The 22,059-nt window shown below is 47.6% G+C and overlaps 1 protein-coding gene across 1 annotated transcript; it reads left to right on the top strand.

Annotated features, from left to right (window-relative positions):
- Positions 1-15,091: 15,091 nt before the first annotated feature.
- Positions 15,092-17,760, top strand: HRH3 (histamine receptor H3). The gene is made up of 3 exons (XM_068150389.1): positions 15,092-15,326; positions 15,685-15,851; positions 16,735-17,760. The coding sequence occupies exons 1-3, from the start codon at positions 15,107-15,109 to the stop codon at positions 17,617-17,619; spliced, it is 1,272 nt and encodes a 423-aa protein (XP_068006490.1). The 5' UTR covers positions 15,092-15,106; the 3' UTR covers positions 17,620-17,760.
- Positions 17,761-22,059: the final 4,299 nt, after the last annotated feature.

Below are 22,059 nucleotides of genomic sequence, written 5' to 3'. Positions count from 1 at the left end.
GAAGAAAAGAAAAGAGAAGGAAAGAAAGAGAAGAAAAGAAAAGAAAAGAAAAGAAAAGAAAAGAAAAGAAAAGAAAAGAAAAGAAAAGAAAAGAAAAGAAAAGAAAAGAAAAGAAAAGAAAAGAAAAGAAAAGAAAGAAAAGAAAAGAAAAGAAAAGAAAAGAAAAGAAAAGAAAAGAGAAAGCTTGTGGCAAATGGAGATGCAAATTCTTTTGAAAAATGCTTTCTCTTTCGAGAAGTAGCAGCAACAAACATTATGTGAAGATCAAAGAGGAACGAGGCTGCACTCAGGACAACTCAAAAATAATATGGGGCAGTTGCTGAGCAACTCTCCAATGCAAAGCATTGCCTGTCCTCTGGAACCTTCCCCAGCTGGTATCCAGAGAAAGTCCTTGTGATTGCCCTGAGCACAGTTAGATCTGAGGTATTTGCAAACAGGCTCCTATCAATCAGCTTCAGGCCATTGATCTTACATCTAAAGCACTTACTGAAAAATAAACTATGCTTTTTTGATCTAATCAACTATTAAGGATTATTTTCAGAGGCTGGGTAAATAAAATTCATCTATCAGAACTTGCTTAATAATTATTCTGGACACACAACGGACCAAATTCTGAGTGCAATATGAAGCAATGACTCAGGAACCAGATGCTGATTTCTTTTTCTCTGGTCCTCTTATTTTCCCTGTTGGAAAAGCTAGTCTTTAACCAGGCTGCTGACACAATTTGTTGCACAATGCCAAATGAATTCTCTAATCAGGGCATTGTCTGTTATCTCCCAAGCACGTGTGTCATGCGGGTCTGCTGGCTTCAGATTGGTACCCTAGGATTTTACCTTTCTCCTCCTGCAGTTGCTTCATCCCTGTCCTGCTTTTCTGAAGCTGTTCCTTCTCTGTCTAGATGCAAAAATGCTGTTTGTCTTCCAAGGAGGGGCAGCAAGTCTCCATCCATGGGGATCTTCCAGCATCAGGACTGCACTAATGCTATCAGGCAGTCTATGGCCACAGAGGCAGATGCCATGACAACTCCATTGCACCTAAGTCAGGTGGTCACCATCCTTTGCTCCTACTGGGGTCTCTGGGGAAGAGATGCTTAGATCCCTGATAGCCATGGAAATATGTTGCTTCCTCTCATTTTGTCACAGAAGTGAATAAACTTGAACCTTCAAAAAGGGAGGAATTAGCAAGGCTGCCTTGGGGCTGACACAGGTGAGCTGGGCTGGCAAGCAGATCTGTGTGTTCAGCTCTTCACCAACACACATGTGGCTGTGGAGGCTGTGGCCCAGTGCCTGCAACTGCATGGCATACACGGAGCAACACAGAGGAAAAGCCCAGAGCTCTCCTGATTTCCACCCCAGCCCAAAGAAACAGAGGCATTCCACTTTTCCATCACCCTCTTCAACCAGGCAGGATGGAGATTAGGCTCAGTACTACACCATACACCCCGGGAAGAATCCCCATGAGCATCCCTGGAGCAGGGTCAACCACAGGATCAGGGACTCGCTGAGACCCCACACAATGCTTCTTCCCAGGGGATAGACTGGAGGCAAAACAGATGCTTGACCCACACTGACACTGGGAGGGCAGGGCTTGCCCTGCTATTTCCTAGTGTTGGGTTTTCTTAAACTACCCCTTTGAAGGCATCACAGCAAGCTCAGCTCTGCCTCTTGGATGCTGGCATGCAGCCACCCTTTAATTAAGTCTGCTATTATGTCTAATGCTGGTGGCAGCGCTTCAGGGCAGCACCCAGCCTGTGGGAATCAGTGCAGGAGATCAGGTGCTGAGGAACTGTGTGATGGCTTAGACATTTGGGCTCATATGCCAGAGTAAGAGTGTCAATATCATCACCCTCACTCATCAGATCAGCTGGTGAGCGCAGATCCAGCCAGAGCACGATAAAACTCCTTTGCCTGCAAAGAAGAGAGTGGCTGGAGCAGAGAGCATTGGTTTGAAACCCAGCTCTTCACTTCATGGCACAAGTTGTGGGGAAATGTGCTACAGAGCCCTCTCTAAAGTCCCCTGATACCAAAGTCTGTGCCCACAGTGTGAAGCCAGCTCAGCAGTCTTGCACAAGCGCCCATGCCCTGTGCACATGGACAACCCACACAGCAGGGGCTACCTCTGGTCCATGCCCAGCTGAAGTGGGTCTGAGCTGAGCTTTCAACCTGGGTGAAACAAGCAGGGACTAAGGAAAACACAGGTTTGGTATCTCTCACTGCACTGGAAACCAGACTACAGGTCAAGCCTGGGTAGTTTTGCCTCCACTTGTGGGTGCTCTGCATGCAGCAGCTCAGGTTCACACTGTGTCACAAGCGCATTGGTGATATTTGAGCCTGACCATTTCACTGCTATGCAGCCTCTCTTGCAAAATGCAATTTTCTTCAAGTGCATTCTTCAACCTCACATCTACTTGCACAGCCTCCTGGGAGGAGAGGTTTTTTCCTCTCCTGTCCACTCAGCTGCTGTGGTTGTGCAACTCTAGGGCTGCATTTTTTTTCACACCAGTGTACAATGACTTAGCGCAGGACACGTTGCTGAGGCACAGCAAAGCGTGTTCCACCTCAAACCCAGCTTTGTAGCAACCACCACACTGCAAATCCTGGTCCCCACTGTCAGATGTGTCCTGCAGAGGCTGTCAAAACTGACTTGGAGGCTTTGGAAAATCACCCTCATGCTGCTAAATGTTTTGGGATCCTGGCTGGGATGTGTGACTCTGCCTCCACCAAGTGATCAGCAGAACGAAGAGGAGGGAAAAGGCTGCACTTGTGTAACTGCAAATTGGTGTGCAGCACCCAGTGATTTGTATTCTGCCTCTTGATCTTCATCAGCTGTACCCTGCTGCCCTGGAGGAGCTAATGGCTCCCTTGTCCCCACCAGGCAGGCTGATTTGATCTGCTCTGCTCACAGATAATGCCACAGAGAACGCTGTATTGCAATTAAATATTTTCCTCTCTCTGCTCAAGAGAAGCAGGAAGAGCTAACAGAATGTGTAATGGAGATAATTACAGGCAAGAAATTACAGACACAGCCCTCCCTCCTCCTTGTCCTCACACTGCTCTTGCCACTGCTCCACACTTGCCATGAGTCTGATGCGGTGACTGGAGTTGTGACGATGATGAGCGGAGCAATAGAAAAGCTCTTTGAAGCACACCCCTTGAAGCTCCATCATCTCTCTGATCATCTCTCCAAGGCATACCTCTGCAGGGCTCCATGGCCAGGGCAGGCAGGGGAGGTGGACTTCAGGTGGGCTGAGCCTGCCTTCACAGGAGAGGTGCTCAAGCCCTCTGATCATCTCTGTGGCCCTCCCCTCTGGACCCACTCCAGCAGGTCCATGACCTTCCTGTGTTGAGGACTCCAATGCTGGCCACAGTACCCCAGGTGAGGTCTTACCAGGGCAGAGCAGAGTGGCAGAGTCACCTCTCTCAACCTGCTGGCCACACTTCTTTTGATGCAGCCCAGGATGTGATTTACCTTCTGGGCTCAAGTGCCCATTGCTGAATCATGTCCAGCCTCTCACCTACCAGCATCTCCAAGTCCTTTTCTGCAGTGCTGCTCTCAATTGCATCATCCCCCAGCCTGGACTGATAATGAAGCTTGCCCTGACCCAAGTGCAGGACCCTGCACTTCTCCTTATTGAACCTCATGAACTTATTTAAACTTTCTGAAATTCAGCTGCCCCAAGTAGCAACCCAGGCACTTTCCCAGTTGCTTTCATTTCTTGCTCAGTATTTGGTTTCTATCTAGGAACTGGTTTTCAAAATACTGTGCCCTTTGCACAATTAATTCAGCTGTGAAAGCCTTCCAGTGTGTGCCAGTGCTCCAAAGAGGGCTGTGACAGGCTGGGGAGAGCACACCTCGACGTGTGTGAACGACAAATGAGCACATTTTGGTGGGTGCAAACTTAGAATTGCTTTGAAACTGCTGAAGTGCCTGAGGACAATGCCATGATATTCTTAAACACTGAGTGTCCTGTGAGATGGCATTGAGCATCACTTCCCTCTCCTTCCCAACCTGCCTGCAAACAAGTGGGATTCACAAAGGCTGTGGGCACTGGGAGCAGCACCAGCTGTGTGTGAGACATTATTAACAACTGGAGTTATTAACCCCATTTCAGAAAACTGCTCAGAACTGAACCTGGTGCCCCTGCCCACAACTGTGAGCAAAATGACAGACTGTGGTTTGATTTGGCCAATTCCTCTTGTCCCTGACAATGCTGACAGACAGCAGAATACAAAAGAGAAGGGGAAATAGCACCTGAAGTGGCAGGTAGAGCCTTTCTCACAAACCACCTAACTCACAGAGTCAAAGTGGAGCAAGACAAGTGGAAATTAAAAGAGAAGTTGTGCTGAGGTAGAGGTGGGAGGTGGTGGCAGAATAGCGAGGCTTGGGCCCTGGTGAGAGATGGGGAGAGTCAGTATCCCAGCTCCTCACTTTCTGCCAAAGCTTTTAGCCACCAGAGAAATGCTAAAGACAACTGGTTCTAGTTTGGTCTCTCCTCTAATGCCAGTTGCCCTGACTGTGCTTCTCCAGCTGGCTCCAGCTCCAGGGAGCACCCCTCTGCCCGCAGGGAATCTTTGCTTTTTCTCTCCTTCACTCTCTGATTAGGAAATAAGCAAATCACCTCTGTGACCAGAGAGATACCCCCTGGGAGCTGTGTAACCACAGAAAACCTCACCAGCCTCAGCCTAGGTGCAGGTCTTCATCTCATTTCTGTTTTTACTGCTCTACTCTGTTTTCTGAACAAATTATTGAGCAATCCTTCACCTACCCGGTATCAACCCAGCCCTCATCAGTTAATGCCACCCACAAAACTGCACAACAGAGTTTTGTGTCCGGTTGACATTCATTTTCAAGCTTCCCTGGGTCTTGTAGGCAGCGTGAAAGAAAGGAAAAAAGCACAAAAGAGACAGGTAGGGAATTCTTCCTCGCTTCAGTGCCCTGCTAACAGGCGATGTTTTACAGCCTCCGAGCAGCACACAGGTGTGGGAAGTGACAGGGTAAGAGGAGTTTCTGTGGCCACTGCTTATGGGATTAACAGGCAAGGTTTATTGTGCAGGCTGAAAGGAGACCTGGCACCTGATATCCCCCAAGTTCTTGCTCCTGTGCACTCTTGCACTACAGGACGCAGGAAAATCACTGACTGATTGTCTTCTTCTGGAGGTGCAGGACCCAATCAGTGACCCTGTGCATTAGCAGCCAACAGCCAGAGAGATGACAGAAAACATCCTTCAGAGGGAAGATGCAGCTCCTGCACATCTTGTTTTCCCACAGCTCTCATGTAATGCAGTGCCTCAATTCACAACAGAGACATCTAATGTTGTTCCTTGTTCCCAGCCTCTCCCACCTCCCATGCAGCTGCACCCTGGTTGTGCAGAGGTGAGACTGGCAGGACACATTACTGACTGCACAGGGAAGGACTCTCAGTTTCCCTTTTTTTCCCCATTATTTTTCCCAAGATGTTCTGAACTCTGCTAAGATTATGGTGACTGTTATGTTCAGTGGAAGCTCTGCAGCGTTTGGCTTAGCAGAGGGGTTTGATAAATGCAGCCAGGAAGATGAGAATCCTGTTACTTACAGAAGCAGCAAACCCTTCTTTACAGAGGAGCAGCTCACAAACCTCAGCAAACGCTGGTCTGGATGGTCAGGTGGATTTTGTTGCTGTAACACTGCTGCAAGCCAGCCCAACAAACAAACCTGCTGTGGTTCAGCTCCTTTCTAGACCCTGGAGTGTTCTGGTTCTTTTGCCTTGTAGTATTTCTCTCTGAACAAATCTGACTGCAAACTGGCTTGTCTGGAGGCCAAAGCAGCTCCAGGAAAGTTGATTTAGGCTTGGAAGGGTAGGGCAGCAGACAGCAGCACAGGCAAAATCATCCCAAGCATCGTTGCAGCTTTTCCTGCGGTGAGCTGATGCTTCCTAAATGCTTTGTTTTCCTCCTGTCAGCGTGTCCCTTTTAATCCCTCTTTCCCATGCTTTTGTAGTCAGATGCCTGACAAACTCTCTATTAGTCTCTGCTGCCTTACAACAAACATCAAAAGGAAGCCTGAAGAGATGAGGAATCAGAGATCAGGACCTAGAGCAATAGCTAACAGAAGAGAATACATTAGGCATGCCAAGGCTCAATAAGAAATACATTTTCTGTCTGCCTCTGTTAGATGTAAGGGCAGGCTCAATGCTGTCACAGGCAGCCAGAGATGGGGTTGAGGATGAGTTTTTTATAAGAAAATCCAGAAGTCAGGGGAAATCCTTGTCCAGATAAAGGTCTTTCTAAATGATTCTGATCTGGACACTGCAGGCGACTGGGGCTTTGGAAAGCAGTGGGCAGGGGTGGGGGAACCAACATCCCTCTGCCAACAAACTTGTAACAGGGAAGTGGAGCACAGTCTGGCCTCTTCAAACACATAAAAAAAAGGGTCATGGTGGATCACAGGGAGTGGGGCAAGGAACTTGGCAGAGCTGCTGAGGGCTGGACGGACAGGAGGACTTGGTCCCTTCTCCCCAGGGTCTCTTCCTTCAGAGAAAAGCACTTGATAACTTACTGTGAAGCTGTAAGACCTTGCAACCTTTCCCAGAGTGCCCTTGAAAGTGCTTTAGAGACTCAGCCACTTGAAATTCCTGCTAAGAGTGGCAATAGCAGATCCCTCAGGACAAGGGTCAGCTCAGGACCAGCCTGCCTGATGAAGGTGCTGGTCACAGCCCATAACTATACAGCAATTGTTTGGACAGACAGTTTTGGTCCATCCAAGCCAGTTCTGCCTTTTTCTTCACTTGTACCTCCACAGCATCTCCTCCCTGCCCTCTTGTGCATCAGAGCTGTCCTGTCCCCACTTCCCAGGAACAACCCGCACACCTCAGATGAGGTCTCCAGTCAGCATAGAGGTCACTGTTGAGAAGCCAAGAACCCATCCCACAACTCTAGGAGTGCAGGGTCAGGTCATTCTCAGGGGCTGCATGTGAACAGAGGCCTCTTCTGTTTGTCATGGCTGGCTCAAGCAAAGCATCCCCTACTCTGAAGAAGTGCCGTCCAGCCTGCAACAGCAGAGGCTGCCTTGCCTGCATGGCAGAGGGACTTCTCCTGAAGCAGGTGTTTTGGTGAATGGGAGTTCTGTCCACAGGACCTGGAGAAATGCTGCTGCATCATTCCATGGAAGCCACTGGAGAGGGAGAGAAAAACAACAATCTGCAGTCTCTCTTGGCTAGACACTGTCAAGCAGCCTGGAGATATCAGGCCTCATTATCAGAGACTTTGCAGAAGTCAAACAGTCAAATAAACAAGTTAAAGACAGCTATACTGCTGATTTTCCTCATCTCAGCAACAAAGATCTTGCTTGCCTTCTGCTCTTCAGAGAAATACCTTTCCTCCTCTGCTGGGCTGCTTTTACAACCTCATATGCTTGGGAAGATGTACCAGAGAGTGAATCCAGAGTTCTCTAAGTCAGAATTTTCTGACTTACAGAAAAATCCCTCAAATATTGTGCCAGAAGGACCCTCCAGCTTGTAAGATAACAAGAACTTGATGGGAATATTTGGGAGCAGCTTCTCTGTCACCTACACTGGCATGATTCTGAAGGCACTCTTGCTTCAGTCAAGTTGTGCAGAGACAAGAGCAAAGTACTCCTTACTTCTGCTTGGAGATGACCTGGCAGAACAAGGGCTGCATTGTCCTCCCTGATGCACACCACAAATTAATGCAGCTGCATCTTTGTAAGGGAGAAGAGAATGGGGCCCATGTTGAGCAGCAGTAATGAATTAAACTGAATTAAATTTTGATACATATTAGGGATATGTTAGTTACTATATAAAGTAATATTCTTAATTAGCCCAGGAAGTCTGTTGAATATTACATGAAGTTACCAATGGGTTCCTTGCCTCCAGGCCCCCGTGGGCCAGCAGGAAGCAAGGGAGCTGACATTTGTAAGGTCTTCTCCCATGAGAACCTCGTGGTAGCTCTGAAGAAAACCATGGACTCCTCAAGTGGGCTTGAACTCTAATTGCTTAGTGTCACAAAGTTGTATGAAGTTTGATGAACATTCAGGAGCGCACAGTGCTGCAGCCTGAGCCAAAGCCCAGAGCAACCCAGCTCATTTCTCTACAGCTGCTCCATTTTTCCATCTGCCTGAGAACAGCTCTGGCTTCAGTTAGAAATTATTGAGTCCTTCTCAAATGTCCTCACATCACTCCTAACCCACACCACTTAGTGCCATCAAGAGTATCAGGAATGAAGCCCAGCCCTGCTTCTTAAACCATCCCCTGATGGAGTACCAGATTTAATAGATAGATTTTTCAGCAGAGCTTTAACATTTACTCCTCGGTGTGCCAGAATGCTTCCAGCATGGCTGGTAGCCGCCGAACATCGATATGATGTTGTGTTACTCACACCCTGCTGTCTCTCCCTGAAAACATCTCTTGGTCTCAACAGCTGCCACCAACTTGGTCCAAGCTGACAGATGCAGGATGGCTTTTGTTTTCATTCACCTTGTGCCCTGAAACTTGCATTTCAAAAAGCAATATTGAGTTGGCCTTGACAAGAACCAGGTGTCAATTCTGATCAGACAGTGACTTCATTACTAATGGTGTTACTCAGCCTGCTCTGCTGGCTTTCCTCCCCCAGAGTAGCTAAACTCAGCATTTTCATGCTCACAAATTGTGGTAGGTTTGCAGAAGACCAGAAATGTGATTCTTCTCTGGTGACAATGTGATTTGTAACTGCAAGGAGCAAGAAGCTAAAACCAGTCACAGCAGTTTGGGACAAGTCCAGCTACAAACAGCTTCCCTGCACAGAAAGACATATTTTTGGACACCTTAGGAGCATGGATTTGAGTGTTACAGCTACATCTGAGAACAGACAGAGAGAGGGAAGGGAGGAGAGAGGAAAGATAGAAGGAAAAGAAAGTACTGAAAAGGTGCTGGGCTTATTCTGAACAGAGACGGACACTTAGCTGAGGGCAGTTTCCTTCCAGCATTTGTGGTCCTTCTCAGAAGCAGGGTGTCTTTGCTGCTGGTGGTGCTGTGCAGTACAGCTCTCAGCATGTCCTGCTTTGGTAATAGAGATATTCATGCTCTTCCTAACTTCCAGCTGATTCACTGGGTATTTGCATTTCTGAAGACTATTGCTGTCATTATCATCTTTTTCCAACACAACCTTGCTTAATTAAGTCCTTTGCAGTATGGTAGGAAAAGACCTGGTCTCACCAGCAGAAGGGCAGCAGGATGAAGAGCACCTAGCAACTGATTTTGTGATGTCCCATCCAGGTTTGGATTGCCATGCTGCTTTTCTGTCCTAATAGCTCTCCAAGTTTGACAGACAAGTTGCTGTTTGGTTTTAAAAGAGAAATATATATCAAAGAGTAGCATTTCACATTCTACTGATGCCTTGGCATTTTCTGTGTCCTATCCTCTTATGGTACCTGTGAAAAATTTATATCAGGGGTTGGCTTCTCTGTTTGTGCAGCAGCTTGGTGGTCTGGCAAAACAGGAGCTCCTCCAGAGATTTAATCCTCAGCCACTCTTGGATCTCTTTTTTCTGTCACACTGCCCTTACCCTCACCCATGTGTGCTGCCAGCTTGCAAGGAGATCTCAAAAAAGGGATTTTTTCCAAACTGAATAAACATCTCCTATGATGAAAGGCAGAAGAAAAGGAAATAAAACAAAGGGATGGGTTTCATAGTGACAGGTACTTGTGTGAATGCCAGAGCAGTATCACGGTATCACAGTATCGCCAAGGTTGGAAGAGACCTTGAGGATCATCGAGTCCAACCTGTACCTTTCAACCTCATCAGTAAAGACATGAACACAAAGAGGGTTTTTTTAACCATCTCTTTCTTTACAGTTTGTTTCACAGAGAAAGTAGTTTCCTGGGACAGAAATAAGCAAAGGGAAAACTACAATTCACGCACAGCAGTAAGAGCATCCCTCCTGGAGGTTTGGAACTCACATTGCCTCCAGCCTTGCACGGCCTCATTGCACCATGGATGAGCAAACTCCTCGGTGTGGAAACTCTGCCTCCATGGAAAAGCAAAGACAGACACAGATCAAAGAGAAGGTGTCAAGAAAGCTCTCATTTCCCTAGTCAGTGTTACAGATGCCAATGTGTCTTCTGACATCCACAACTCTGGATTTGGGACACACTTGTACTCACTGTGTGATTGCAGTGATGTGTATCAAAACCTGTACCAAAGTGCAAACTCCTCCATTGTCAGGTGGGAGGAGGCTGATCAACATCCAGGGACCTTTACTTCTGTCTGTACTGATTATTAATAACTCCTCTTCATTAGCACTTCATTTACTGGCTTTATTTGATTTATTCCAGGAGAGACAGGAGCTTCTATCTTTCCTCCTCATGAAGAAACAGGTGAGAGCAGTGCCTGGATGGGCCCAGCACAGCTGAGCTCATCCATGGGTGGGATGCTTTGCCCACTCATCTGTGCCCCACAACAGAGGCAGTGCTGATGTCAAAGCAACATGGGATTCCTGAGCTGAGTCCAGCACATCACTGCAAGCACTCAATTGTAGATGTGCCAGGAGTAGAGGGACTGGAGTAGATTTTTGAACCTTTTCAGCCATCTGCTGCCTCATGGAGTCAGGGCCATTTGCACATAGAAACTGAGTGCCACCATCTCAGTTGGCTTGGGCTGGGATGCCTGTGAAACTGATTTCAGGACATGCCTCTTAGAGTGGGGAGCAATCCAGCTCCTTACAGGTGGATTTCTTGGTTCATTAGAAAGATAATATCTAGATATCTAGGTGGTAAAGCATGGTCAGAGTCATGGGTTGGGTTGAGGAGGAACTTCTCTACAAGGAGGGTGCTGGAGCCCTGGAGCAGGCTACCCAGAAAGGTTATATGGAGTGTCCTTCCTTGGTGACTTTCAAAACCAGCCTGGATGCATTCCTGTGTGGATTGCTCTAGGGGATCCTGATTTTGGCAGGGGGTTTGGACTCAATAATCTCTGGGGGTCCCTTCCAACCTCTAATATTCTGTGATAAGGAGGGTCTAACAGATGCTAGGAACTTGATCAAGCTTCTAACAAATTCTTAGCATTCCTACATCGCTCCTCAGGAGCTGAAAACAGGGTTTGGATCATGGCTCTCCACATCCAGTGTTTTGGCATATGTCATCTTGAGATTTTCATGAATTGCAAATAAATGCATGAGGCAACCAGTGACAGTGGCCCAAGACAAAAGACTGCATGTGCAATAAGTTCTGATTTGACATGGACTATAGCACATGCCTTGTAGCTCAAAGAATCCCTTAGGTGAAAACATCTTGACCTGGGTGTTTAATAAATCTGTAGTATATTTATAGTCTGGAAATGATGGGGATTTATTAAAACTAAGGATGCTAAATTTCACAAAGAAGGAGAAGCTTAAACCTGGCCTGTTGAAGAAGGTGCCCCACCAGGAAGAGCAGAGCTCAGCACTGTGTCTTTGGTGGCCAGTATAATCAAACTTATTGGGACACAAGTTCTTGGAGAAGGCAGAACTTGTCCATATCTCCTCTGTCCAGCTTGCAAATCTCTGTGCAGTTCTGCAAGTCACAGGAGAAAACACAACTGAGATGCAGAACAGAGGAAATATATCTGTGCAAAAGAAACTTCAAGCTGGTCCCCAAAGGACCTCCAGACTAAAATGATAAACAGCAGACACAGAAGCAGTGGCACTAAGCCACATGCACACAAAGCATGTGCAAAACACCCCATGAGTCACACTGGTGGTGTCGCTCCCCACAGTCACCAGTACTAAGCAGAAAGGCAACGGTGACCAGCAAGGCTTAGCAAATACAGCAGCAGTTGCTGGTCCTCAGGCACTGCTCTGCAATGTGCCAACACAGATTTTTCAGTGCCCAGAATTGAGAACAGGGCTAACTGCTTGAGTTCCCTAAGTACCAAGGGGCTGCAGAAGCTTTTTATCTCACCCTGAAGGTTTCACATCACAGAGAAGCTGCAGAGTGCAACCATCTTACCAAGAGGGTTATTCACTTCTTGTACATTTTCTGCTTGAATGCGAAACAACCTTCGAGTGCAGACTTCTCTTCCACTACAATGCAGCCTTAGAAATCCATGTAATATCCTTGCCTCTTGTGGATGATATAGAAGCTCTGCAGAACCCGAATTCAGGCTAAATGCATCTCAAAAATAATGTAGGGAAGGAAGCAGAGAAGGGAAGAGAGCTCCCAGCAATTTGCTCAGGATCTCCCCAGGAAAAGAATTGCTTTGCAGCAGCAGGGCTGGCTAGCAGGCTTCACCCTTCTGGGGGGCTTCTAGGAGTTGTGTAGCTGAGCCATAAGTGTTCATTCAGGGAACATTGAATTACCTCAGCACCCAGACTGGGAGCTGCGGCTCTTCCATTGCCCCACTGAAGCCAGTTGGGATGTCCTGGCAATAGGTCAGAAGCCCTTGAGAGCAGGTTCAGCAGGGAGCTCTGGTTTGGGATCTCTGTATCCACTGTCTCTGGTTTCTTCTCAGTCACAACCTCAAAACAAACAGAACCCAGAATCAGGAGAGCTTATAGCTGAGCTATAGCTCTGGTGCCCCAAAAAGGTCCCATTTTGGTCCCTCTGTCTACACAAGGATTAGCAGTATTCAGGTTCTGAGGCTGTGGAGGCATCCTATCCCAGAGGAAGACCCCATGGCCTGACTGTAGGATGATCAACACACCCTATGTGAGCATATATAAAGCACATATGGGATATCTACATATGGCATATGTACTGCTTAAGCCAGGTCAAAATGTTAGCTATCATACCATCTGCTTGCATGTATGTCACCCCTTCCAGGCTGAGTGATTTCCTTTGTGTTATTACCATGAGAGCACATTTCCTGAAACTTATTAGAAATAAATTTGCTCTTCTGCTGAAGCAAGAGAGGAATATCACATCCAGGAAAACTATATTCTGCTAAGCTCTGTCATCTCTTATCCATCTAACACCCCTGGCAAATTACTCTGGATAAACAACAAGTGAGGTTTGCCTACCTCTCATTTTGCAAATCACTTTATCAATTACCTGAGGTACAAAGTAGGGCTTCCACTTTCTGTCTGGATGCTGAAAACTCTGAATAATGAATGACAGCTAAGAAACAGCAAACAGCTCCTAGGGATAGTGCTGCAGCATGCACACAAAACATCTGGGTGCGTACTGATTACTGGATAGCTAAAGATTACAAACACCACCAGGTCACAGTCACAGAATGAAAGTGGTCTGCAGGTTCTTTAAACACCAAGAAGTGAAGCAAAAAAAAAAAACAACCACTTTGTCCATCACATCTGAGATGAGATGCACAAAATTCAGGTCCTCTCTGCTGTGGCCGTGCTGCAGCTGCACAGCCTGGCTGCTCATCGCCTTGCTGGCAGTTCAGTCGGGTGTGTTGTTAAAGCTGATCTTCCTCAAAGCAGTACTGAAACCATGCATGAAGTTCCTCAAAGCCTCCCAAGGGCACACTGTACCATCCAGCCATTATCCCACCAACCAGGAGTTCCTCCAGCTCTTATCCCCCTGATTGCATGCACAGCATCCTCTGCTCTCCCACGGGCCCACAGTGACATCCTCCGTCAGGACACAGCAGCAGCAGGGACTGAGTCCTCTGCTTCATGGAGTGGCTTGGGGACACTTGGCTGCCTGAGGAAGGAGACACACCATGTCCAGCAGCTACAGGCCTGCCTGCCTGCACTGCTCCTTGCACAGCTCCTGAAAGAAGTAAGCCTGGATCTGAACGTGGAGTCAGAAAGTTGTCCTTTGCTGGGAGAGTTAAGGCTGTTTTTTGCTGGAGGCCACCCTTAGATGGGTCCCACCACAGGTCACTCTTGTAGGAGCTCTTGGCAGGCTGCCTGCCTGGACTACACTGAGAGATGCTCTTGCCTCCCAGCTCTGCTGGTTGCAAATGACTTACCATGCTTTGAAAAAGCCCTTCCAGCCTCCTGGTGATGGTGTGTATGAAGAGGGATTCTGTGAGGCTGTAACAGGTCCAGATGTGAAAATAGCTTTTGGAGCTATCAGGAGGTGGCAAACCCCCTGGGCATTATCTTCATGCATGTTGATGGGTTTGCACAATTCTCCTGTTTTGCTTTTTTGATCTCTGTCCCTCAAAGACATACGCAACTTATCAGACTTCCCCAGAAAGAAAGGTGCTTGGCAAGGGTCTCTAGTCAGTATACTTCTCTAGTTTGCAGTGCTGCTGCCCAGCACATCCTCATGGGATTCTCCAAAGGGGGGATTGTAGTGAGCCCATAGTGCCCATGACATGACACTGGTGAAGAAGTTTCCAGTCCTGCAGTCTGGAGCAGGTGCTGTGCACATGGGGTTTTACTGTAGTGGTAGCTTCATCCTGGAGCATCATCAACTGAAGAAAGTATTCAAACAAAAGCTATTCCCTTTAGCTATGAAAAACTAAGCAGGAGGAAGGAAGAAGGAGCACGATTCACCTCCCAGGAGCTGTGACTCTGGGCAAGGTCTCTCTGGTTTGAAGATCAAGTGACATGTCCATTTGGTCAAGAATCTGGTGCTCTCAGGCAGCTTTACTTCTTCCTCCTGTTGCCCGTGAGGAGCATGGGAAAGGATATTACCCTCCTCACTCCAACTGCCTGAATGACCTCTGATTAAAAGACAACTTAAGCCTTGAGCTCTGCTCCTCTTCATCGAGGCAGAGACCCCAAATCAGGAACCAGAAGCACCCCCCATGGGCTCTGACTTCTGGGGTATTCTTTGGGGAGATGCAGGAACATTCATGTGGGGAACGCAAGGATACTCTGAGAGAATTCAAGGATGCTCCTGGGTTGAGGGGGAAGGAGAAGTGTAAGGAAGTTCTAGAGGGGTGCAGGGATGCTCCTGGGTTGAGAGGGGAGTGAAGGATGTAGGGATGTTCAGGAAAGATTCAGGATTGCTCTGGAAGGATGCAGGGATGCTCTAGGGCGGATTCGGGGATGCTCTGGTGGATTTGGTCTAACTCTGGAGGGATGCAAGGGTGCTCTGGGGGGCGCAGGGATGCTGAGGGCTGGAGTGTCGGTTCCACCGTCGCAGGGCAGCGCGGGGCTACGGCCCCCGGCGGGGCGGGGAGGGGGACGGGCCGGGGAGGGGCGATAGCCCCGCAGCTGCGGTTGCGGCGCGGAACGGCGGGGCCATGGAGAGCGGCGGGGGGCTCAACGGCTCCGCTGCTGCCACCACCACCGGGCGCTTCGCCGCCGGCGGCACAGCGGCTCTGGCCGCGCTGATGGCCCTGCTGATCGCCGTCACCGTGGCCGGCAACGCGCTGGTGATGCTTGCCTTCGTAGCGGACTCCAGCCTGCGTACCCAAAACAACTTCTTCCTCCTCAACCTGGCCATCTCGGATTTCCTAGTAGGTAAAGTGCTGTCCCCGAGGGCTCCGCGCCCGCCCCGCCGCTGCCCGCCCCAGCAGCAACTTCTCGGCGGGCAGAAGCACCCGGGGCTGCCGCCTGCCTTGTTGCCCTGTGGTCCCCACACCGGTACTCTCGGGGTCCTCTCCAGAGATGTTCCGCTCCTGCCCCTCACGCCCTCCCGCACCCCCTGGGTCCGGCGGTGTCCGACTCCTGCCCCTCGACACCCTCCCGACACCCCCCCGGCTGCTCCCTCCAGGCGGGGAGCAGGGAAAGGATTCCGCCCGGAGCCCGAGGCTCCCCGCCTGGGCAGCCACCCTGCAGCCTCCCTCTTGTCGATGGAAACGGACCCCTCTGGTTGCAGGTGCCTTCTGCATTCCTTTGTATGTGCCCTATGTGCTGACGGGGAGATGGATCTTCGGGAGAAGCCTCTGCAAACTCTGGCTGGTAGTTGATTACCTGCTCTGCACCTCTTCAGTCTTCAACATTGTCTTGATTAGCTATGACAGATTCCTCTCGGTGACAAGAGCGGTGAGTCCTGTCATGACAGTCGAGAGGGGAACAACACTCCTCCTGCTTATTCTCCAAATTCTCTGGAATAATTAAAAGCTCTTTAAATCCTCCAGAAATTATGAGTCTTTCAGGCTGGTGATGGAAAGCAATAATTATCCATAAAAACATAATTCAGCTGTGGCTTCAGATTAGTTTTTCTGGTATACCTGAATGATTGAAGGTTCAAACCCCATTGTGCAGGTGTTCCCAGATGAAAGGACAGTAGCACACAAGAGAGTCAGTGAGGTAAGCAGACGTGTAACTAACTTGCAGAGGCTTATTATCTACAGAACAAGCAAGTAGATTGCATTTGGACTCCCGAGTTCTCCCTGGCTACTGAGGCAGCAGACTGCAGTGTCAGCTTCAGCCAGGCACAGGTGTGAGGTCTCTGGGTAAGTGACAAGGTAAAAACGCTCAGCCTCTTGAAGGAGGTAACAAACAATTCCCAGGCAGATCAGATCCATTGTTGTCTGCTGGTCCCCCAACCCCAAATACACATGGATTAGTCACAAGGCTCAGAGAGAGCCCACCTAGCCCAGAAGATGTGTGCCTCTTGCTGGCAGCCACAGAGAGCAGCTGGGGACAACTCAGGTAAGTGCTGGGCTCCAACCAAATCAGTACATTTCCACTAAGCAGAAGCCACATCTGGTTTTGGAGCTGCTAGATGAGGGTTCTAAGTCTTCCCTGCAGGAGTGTGATCTATCTAGTGATTGATGCTCCTGTTGCCTATAGCACATGAATTTGTCAGGCTGCCGGCGTATTGCCTAGCAACTTTACCAGGAGCACTAACCGTTCATTTCTGCAAAGCTTCCACCAGCTGGGGTGTGTGACCGTACTTAAAGAGACGATTTACCCGTTGCAGGTCGCCTACAGAGCCCAGCAAGGCAACACCAGGCGAGCAGTGCTGAAGATGGTGATGGTGTGGGTCCTGGCGTTCCTGCTCTACGGGCCTGCCATTATCAGCTGGGAGTACATCTCGGGCCAGAGCATCATACCCGCTGGGGAATGCTACGTTGAATTTTTCTACAACTGGTATTTCCTCATGACTGCCTCCACACTGGAGTTTTTCACCCCTTTCATCAGCGTGATGTTTTTCAACCTGAGCATTTACCTGAACATCCAGAAGCGCACCAAAATGCGCCTGGATATCTTCCACGAAGTGCACAACCAGTCCTTCACTGAAGAGATGGAAATAAGCCCAGAAGCAAAGCTCTCTTTGAAATGCTGTAAGTGGGAGCAGAAGGAGACAGCTGAAACCCTCGACCTCTCCAAGAGCAAAGCTCAAGCAGTGGTTTCCACTGCTAGCCTGGATGCCAAAGACCTGCTGTCAACAAGCTCTGAGAGCTCTGGGAAATCCAAATGTTGCAACAAAAAGAGCTGTAAGAATTCAGCATCCACTCTGTCCTTAGAGAAACGAGTGAAGGTAGTGTCCCAGAGCATGACTCAACGCTTCAGGCTCTCTAGAGACAAGAAAGTGGCTAAATCCCTGGCCGTCATTGTAGGTATTTTTGGGATTTGTTGGGCACCATACACTCTCCTGATGATCATCCGTGCTGGTTGCCACGGCCACTGCATCTCTGACTTCTGGTACGAGACCTCCTTCTGGCTGCTGTGGATCAACTCAGCTGTCAATCCTTTCCTGTATCCTCTCTGCCACAACAGCTTTAGAAGAGCTTTTATTAAACTCCTCTGTCCCAAGAAGCTAAAGATTCAGCCCAACGACCCCCTTCAGAAGTGCCAGAAGTGAAGCATGTGGATGAGAAGAGCTTTGTTTTTAACATGAGGAGAAATACTGGATACAAGGAAAAGTTATGGGAAAGTACTGTACCTTGCTTCCTTGGAAGAAGCTGGGAGCACTGATCTGGGGCATGTGGGGAAGGCAGCAATGAGATCACTGTTTATTTATTCTAATCCATCAACTACAAAATCCTACAGAAGAGAAGGGTGAAAGGTTTTTGACGTGAACCCCAGGCGCTGAAATCTGAGTCCTCCACTTTGCAGGTGCCACAGAAGAGCTCTGCTGCCACCTAGTCAGCCAGAGCAGCACCAGCATTTTGCTGACATAAAAACCCAAACATACAAGCTAACAAAAATACTTGTCTCACTTGAAACTACTGGACTAAACTACAGTTTACCTGTTTGTAGGCCTGATTTTTCCTGTAAATGGGAGCATTTCCCCCCTTATACTTGGGATGTTACATATATGTGATGACATGGAAAGAAAAGAACAAACCTCAGGAGGGAAACACCTCATTCATCATTGTTTCTACAGTAGCTGCAGTGATAATCTACACCCCTGTTGCATGTGGGAGAGACCTCCCACTCCCCAGGAAGGGACAAATCTCTGCACGAAGGAATTTACAGCCAGACTGGGAGGCGCTGAGCATCCCAAAGTGCTGTTGGCATTCCCTGCTTCAAACCTGATCCAATTTCCCTTGTGTCCAGCCCCACACTAACCAGTGCTCCCACAGCACACAGGAGCATTTCCCTCCTGCCTGGAGCCATGCAGCTGGAGCAAGCCCAGGCCCTGATTCTGGCTGACCTGAAGAAGAGGCTGCTGTACCTACATGAAAGGTCCCAGCAGCATATCAACTTCTCCATGGGCTTCCTCATGATGACCCAAAGACATTTTAAAACCCCTTCTGCAGGATCTTAAAAACTCTCTTTTGGCAATGTGTTAGAGAATGACAAGCACTGAAAGAAGTGATTACTGTGTTTCTTTCCCCACCCCCCCCACCCCCCCTTGCACTGATAGAATCAGAATCACAGAATTGTTTTGGTTGGAAAAGACCTTTAAGGTCATCAAGTCCAACCAGTATCTAACACAATCAAGTCTGGAGCTAAACTGTGTCCCTCAGCACCGTATCTCTGCCTCTTTTAAGCATTTCCTGAGATGGAGACTCAACCACCTTAGTCTGAGACCTCTTAATTTTAGCAAGTTGCAGAACTCTTGTATGCTTCCTTTTAAAACACATACAATTGGAGACCTAGCTTCCTTAAACCAGTCAATTAATGCCACAGATAGAGCACCAGATTCAGAGCTCCAGACTCAGTATTAGCATACAATCTTGGTCATTTTCTCTCTGCCTCCCAGCTTGTGCTCTTCATCACTGAAGATTCATCCTGTAACCTCTTTGGGAACAAAGGTAGTATGACCATAAAAGAGAAGATTTCAACTGCCCATCTCTGCTGGCACTGTGATAGAGTAGTAGAAATACGTAATTAGTTGCCATGGCAAATGCTCATATTTAACACTATTGTACAAGGAAGCTCAAGATTACAAGTCTGAAAACTACATTTAAAATAGCAACTCAAATGCTGTAAAGTAGCACCCAAAAGCTTATGATGTTGTGATTGCAAATTATGTTTCATTGTTGTAGGCAAACTGCTCTTTGGCTGCTGCTAGCGGTGAAACAAAACCCTCTCCAACTTTATTCCAGTGGTGTTTGTTGTGTAAATCAGCGTTGCCATCTGAAGTCAGGTTTTAAATGATGTCTTGGTTTGTGTCTGTGATCTATCAGCCTTGTGATATGTTCAGACAGACCACTAAATATGAGTTAAAATGTATCCTTTGAAGTAAGTGTAGTAAGAATTGACATGTGTACTGTTGAGCCTGGTTGTACCTTTCCTTGTGTCTGCTCCCTTTGGAAAACCTCAATAAAGTATTTTTATAGGAAGCTTGCCAAATGTTTTATGACAAACAGGGTGTTGCTGGAGATGATACAATCCATCTGAAAGCCAAATATCTGAGGAGACAACTACAGACTGTACCTTTCACCCCACCCAAAAATAGCTCCTGAAACAGCTGAGTTCCTCCCACCTCTGATCAGCAGGTTCCTGACAGCACACTAGAGGTGTGGTGAGCACACATCACTGAATTTTTTCCTACTTCCTCTCTTTTCCAGAGCACATTACATGCAACTTAGATCTGAAAAGGCTGCATTAACACTAACACTCCCTGTGATTTATGAAATCCACTGGCCTGCCTGAAAATGACAAAGTCATGATGTGAACAGGGTGCCAGCTTCCAGCTGTGGCTCCTTTCAATTGTTCATAGAGAGAAGTGGAACTGGTAGATCATTAGTCTGACAAAGATAAAAGCTGCCAGCTGTGTCAGACCTTCGGTAAAAGAGGTAGAGAAATCGTTGTGTCTGTCTAGCAGTTTTGTGTGGTTGGTTTTGGAGGGGTTTTTTTGGTGGTGGTTTGTTTGTTTGTTTGTTTTTAAGCTGGTATGAAATAATGGTTACTTTCTCAGCCCTCAGGAAAATGGGTTTGTATTCTTCTTTAAAATACTATGCTGCATCATCCTCTCTGGATCTGTGGGAGGTCTCTGAAGTACAGCAGAAGGTAGGCAACTGTTAAAATGACACTAAATTGCTTGTGAAAGGAAAATAGGCCCCATTTCATCTGCTCTTCCAGCATTCAAAGAGCCAGCTTTCTCCAGGAAAGTCATGTCCCCAACACTTGCTCCCATGCCACTTCTTTTTCCCCTCCATGACACAAAAGTCTGTTTCTTGTATCTGCAGAGCACACGTCCTGCTGTTATCCTGATTTCTACTCACCACTCCTCAGCATGCTTGCAAATAAACGTTGACTGCTGTCTACTGCCAGCAGGCTACAGGTGAAGTCAAACCAGAGAGCAGGTGCTTAACAAAACTGAGCAAGACTACAGCATAACACACCTTACCGGGGTCCTTCCCTTCTCCCTTCTTGAGAGGGTTGCTTCTTCACAGAAATAACCTGAAACATAACTGAAACTCAGGAATCTTACTAGCACAGACACTTTGCTTTCCATTTTAAGAGAGAAGAAATTTAACAGAACAGATGGAAGTTCATCCAAGTAAACTCTGACAGCTTTCTGTGGTTAACAGCTGAACCTCTGACAAATTACATCTTAGAATAGCTTCCATGCAACAGTGTTGTTACTTCTGACTAAACAAATGAATGAACAAAGAAGTTATCAGTCTTTTCTATACAAGAGATTTGCCTAGAGCAGGGACTGGTAATTTGGCTTTCTAGCACAATAAAGGAGGAAGATGACACAGGGGGGTGGGTCTGGTTTGCTTATTTCCTGCACACTCTTAACATGCATATTAAGAACATTAAACTTGTTTAGGCAGGAAGACCAGAGTGAAGCAACAGGGAGCATATATTAAGTAATTTTAGGATGCTTCTTCCCCCCCTCTTCTATAGATTTCCCCTTCTTAGAACATGAATTTACTGAATCAAATTTAAAAACAATCAAACAAACGAAAAAACTAAACCAAAGCCACTGCCCAAACCCAACAAGTCAACAGTCCTAGCTCCAGAGCCTGTGTTTCCTGCACATGATGAACTGAACAAGTAGCCATATTAAAAGGGATTTCCAACTGTTTAAATTCATTCCATGAATTTTTTCCAGATAGTCTGAGCCTCTGGTCTCAAATTGCCAGCTTGTGAGTAAGTATTTACACACTGAAGGCAAACAGCACATTATCCCTAACATCGGGGCTTGGAACACAAGCCCTATGAGGAGAGACTGAGGGAGCTGGGGCTGCTTAGCCTGGAGAGGAGGAGACTCAGAGGTGACCTTATTGCTCTCTACAACTACCTGATGGGGGGTTGTAAACAGGCAGAGGTTGGTCTCTTCTCCCAGGCAGCCAGCACCAGAACAAGAGGACACAGTCTCAGGCTGCGCCAGGGGAAGTTCAGGCTGGAGGTCAGGAGGAAGTTTTACACAGAGAGAGTGATTGCCCATTGGAATGTGCTGCCCGGGGAGGTGGTGGAGTCGCTGTCACTGGAGGTGTTCAGGAGGAGACTTGACAGGGTGCTTGGTTACATGGGTTAGTTGATTAGGTGGTGTTGGGTGATAGGTTGGATGTGATGATCTTGAAGGTCTCTTCCAACCTGGTCTATTCTATTCTATTCTATTCTATTCTATTCTATTCTATTCTATTCTATTCTATTCTATCCACTGGCAGTAACTTTGTTCAGAAGTTAAGTTTCAAGGTGATTTTGCAAGCACATGGGCTAGGAAGTCCTTCTTTTTACCTGTTCACACAATTAAACAGCTAAAGCTATAAGCAAAATACCCAGTTTTAAGAGCCTCATAACATTCAGAATACTTACAGGGAGATAGAGACTGGTTTTGCTGTCAGTGGTCCACAAGACTATGATCATAGAATCATTTAGAAGGAAAAGGACCTTT

This window comes from Melanerpes formicivorus, unplaced genomic scaffold (assembly GCF_026170545.1).
Source record: "Melanerpes formicivorus ecotype bairdi unplaced genomic scaffold, bMelFor1.0.p_v2 SCAF_19, whole genome shotgun sequence".
Lineage (NCBI taxonomy): Eukaryota > Metazoa > Chordata > Aves > Piciformes > Picidae > Melanerpes > Melanerpes formicivorus.
The sequence above is the reverse complement of the archived record's forward strand: the minus strand, read 5'-3'. Positions and strand labels throughout refer to the sequence as shown.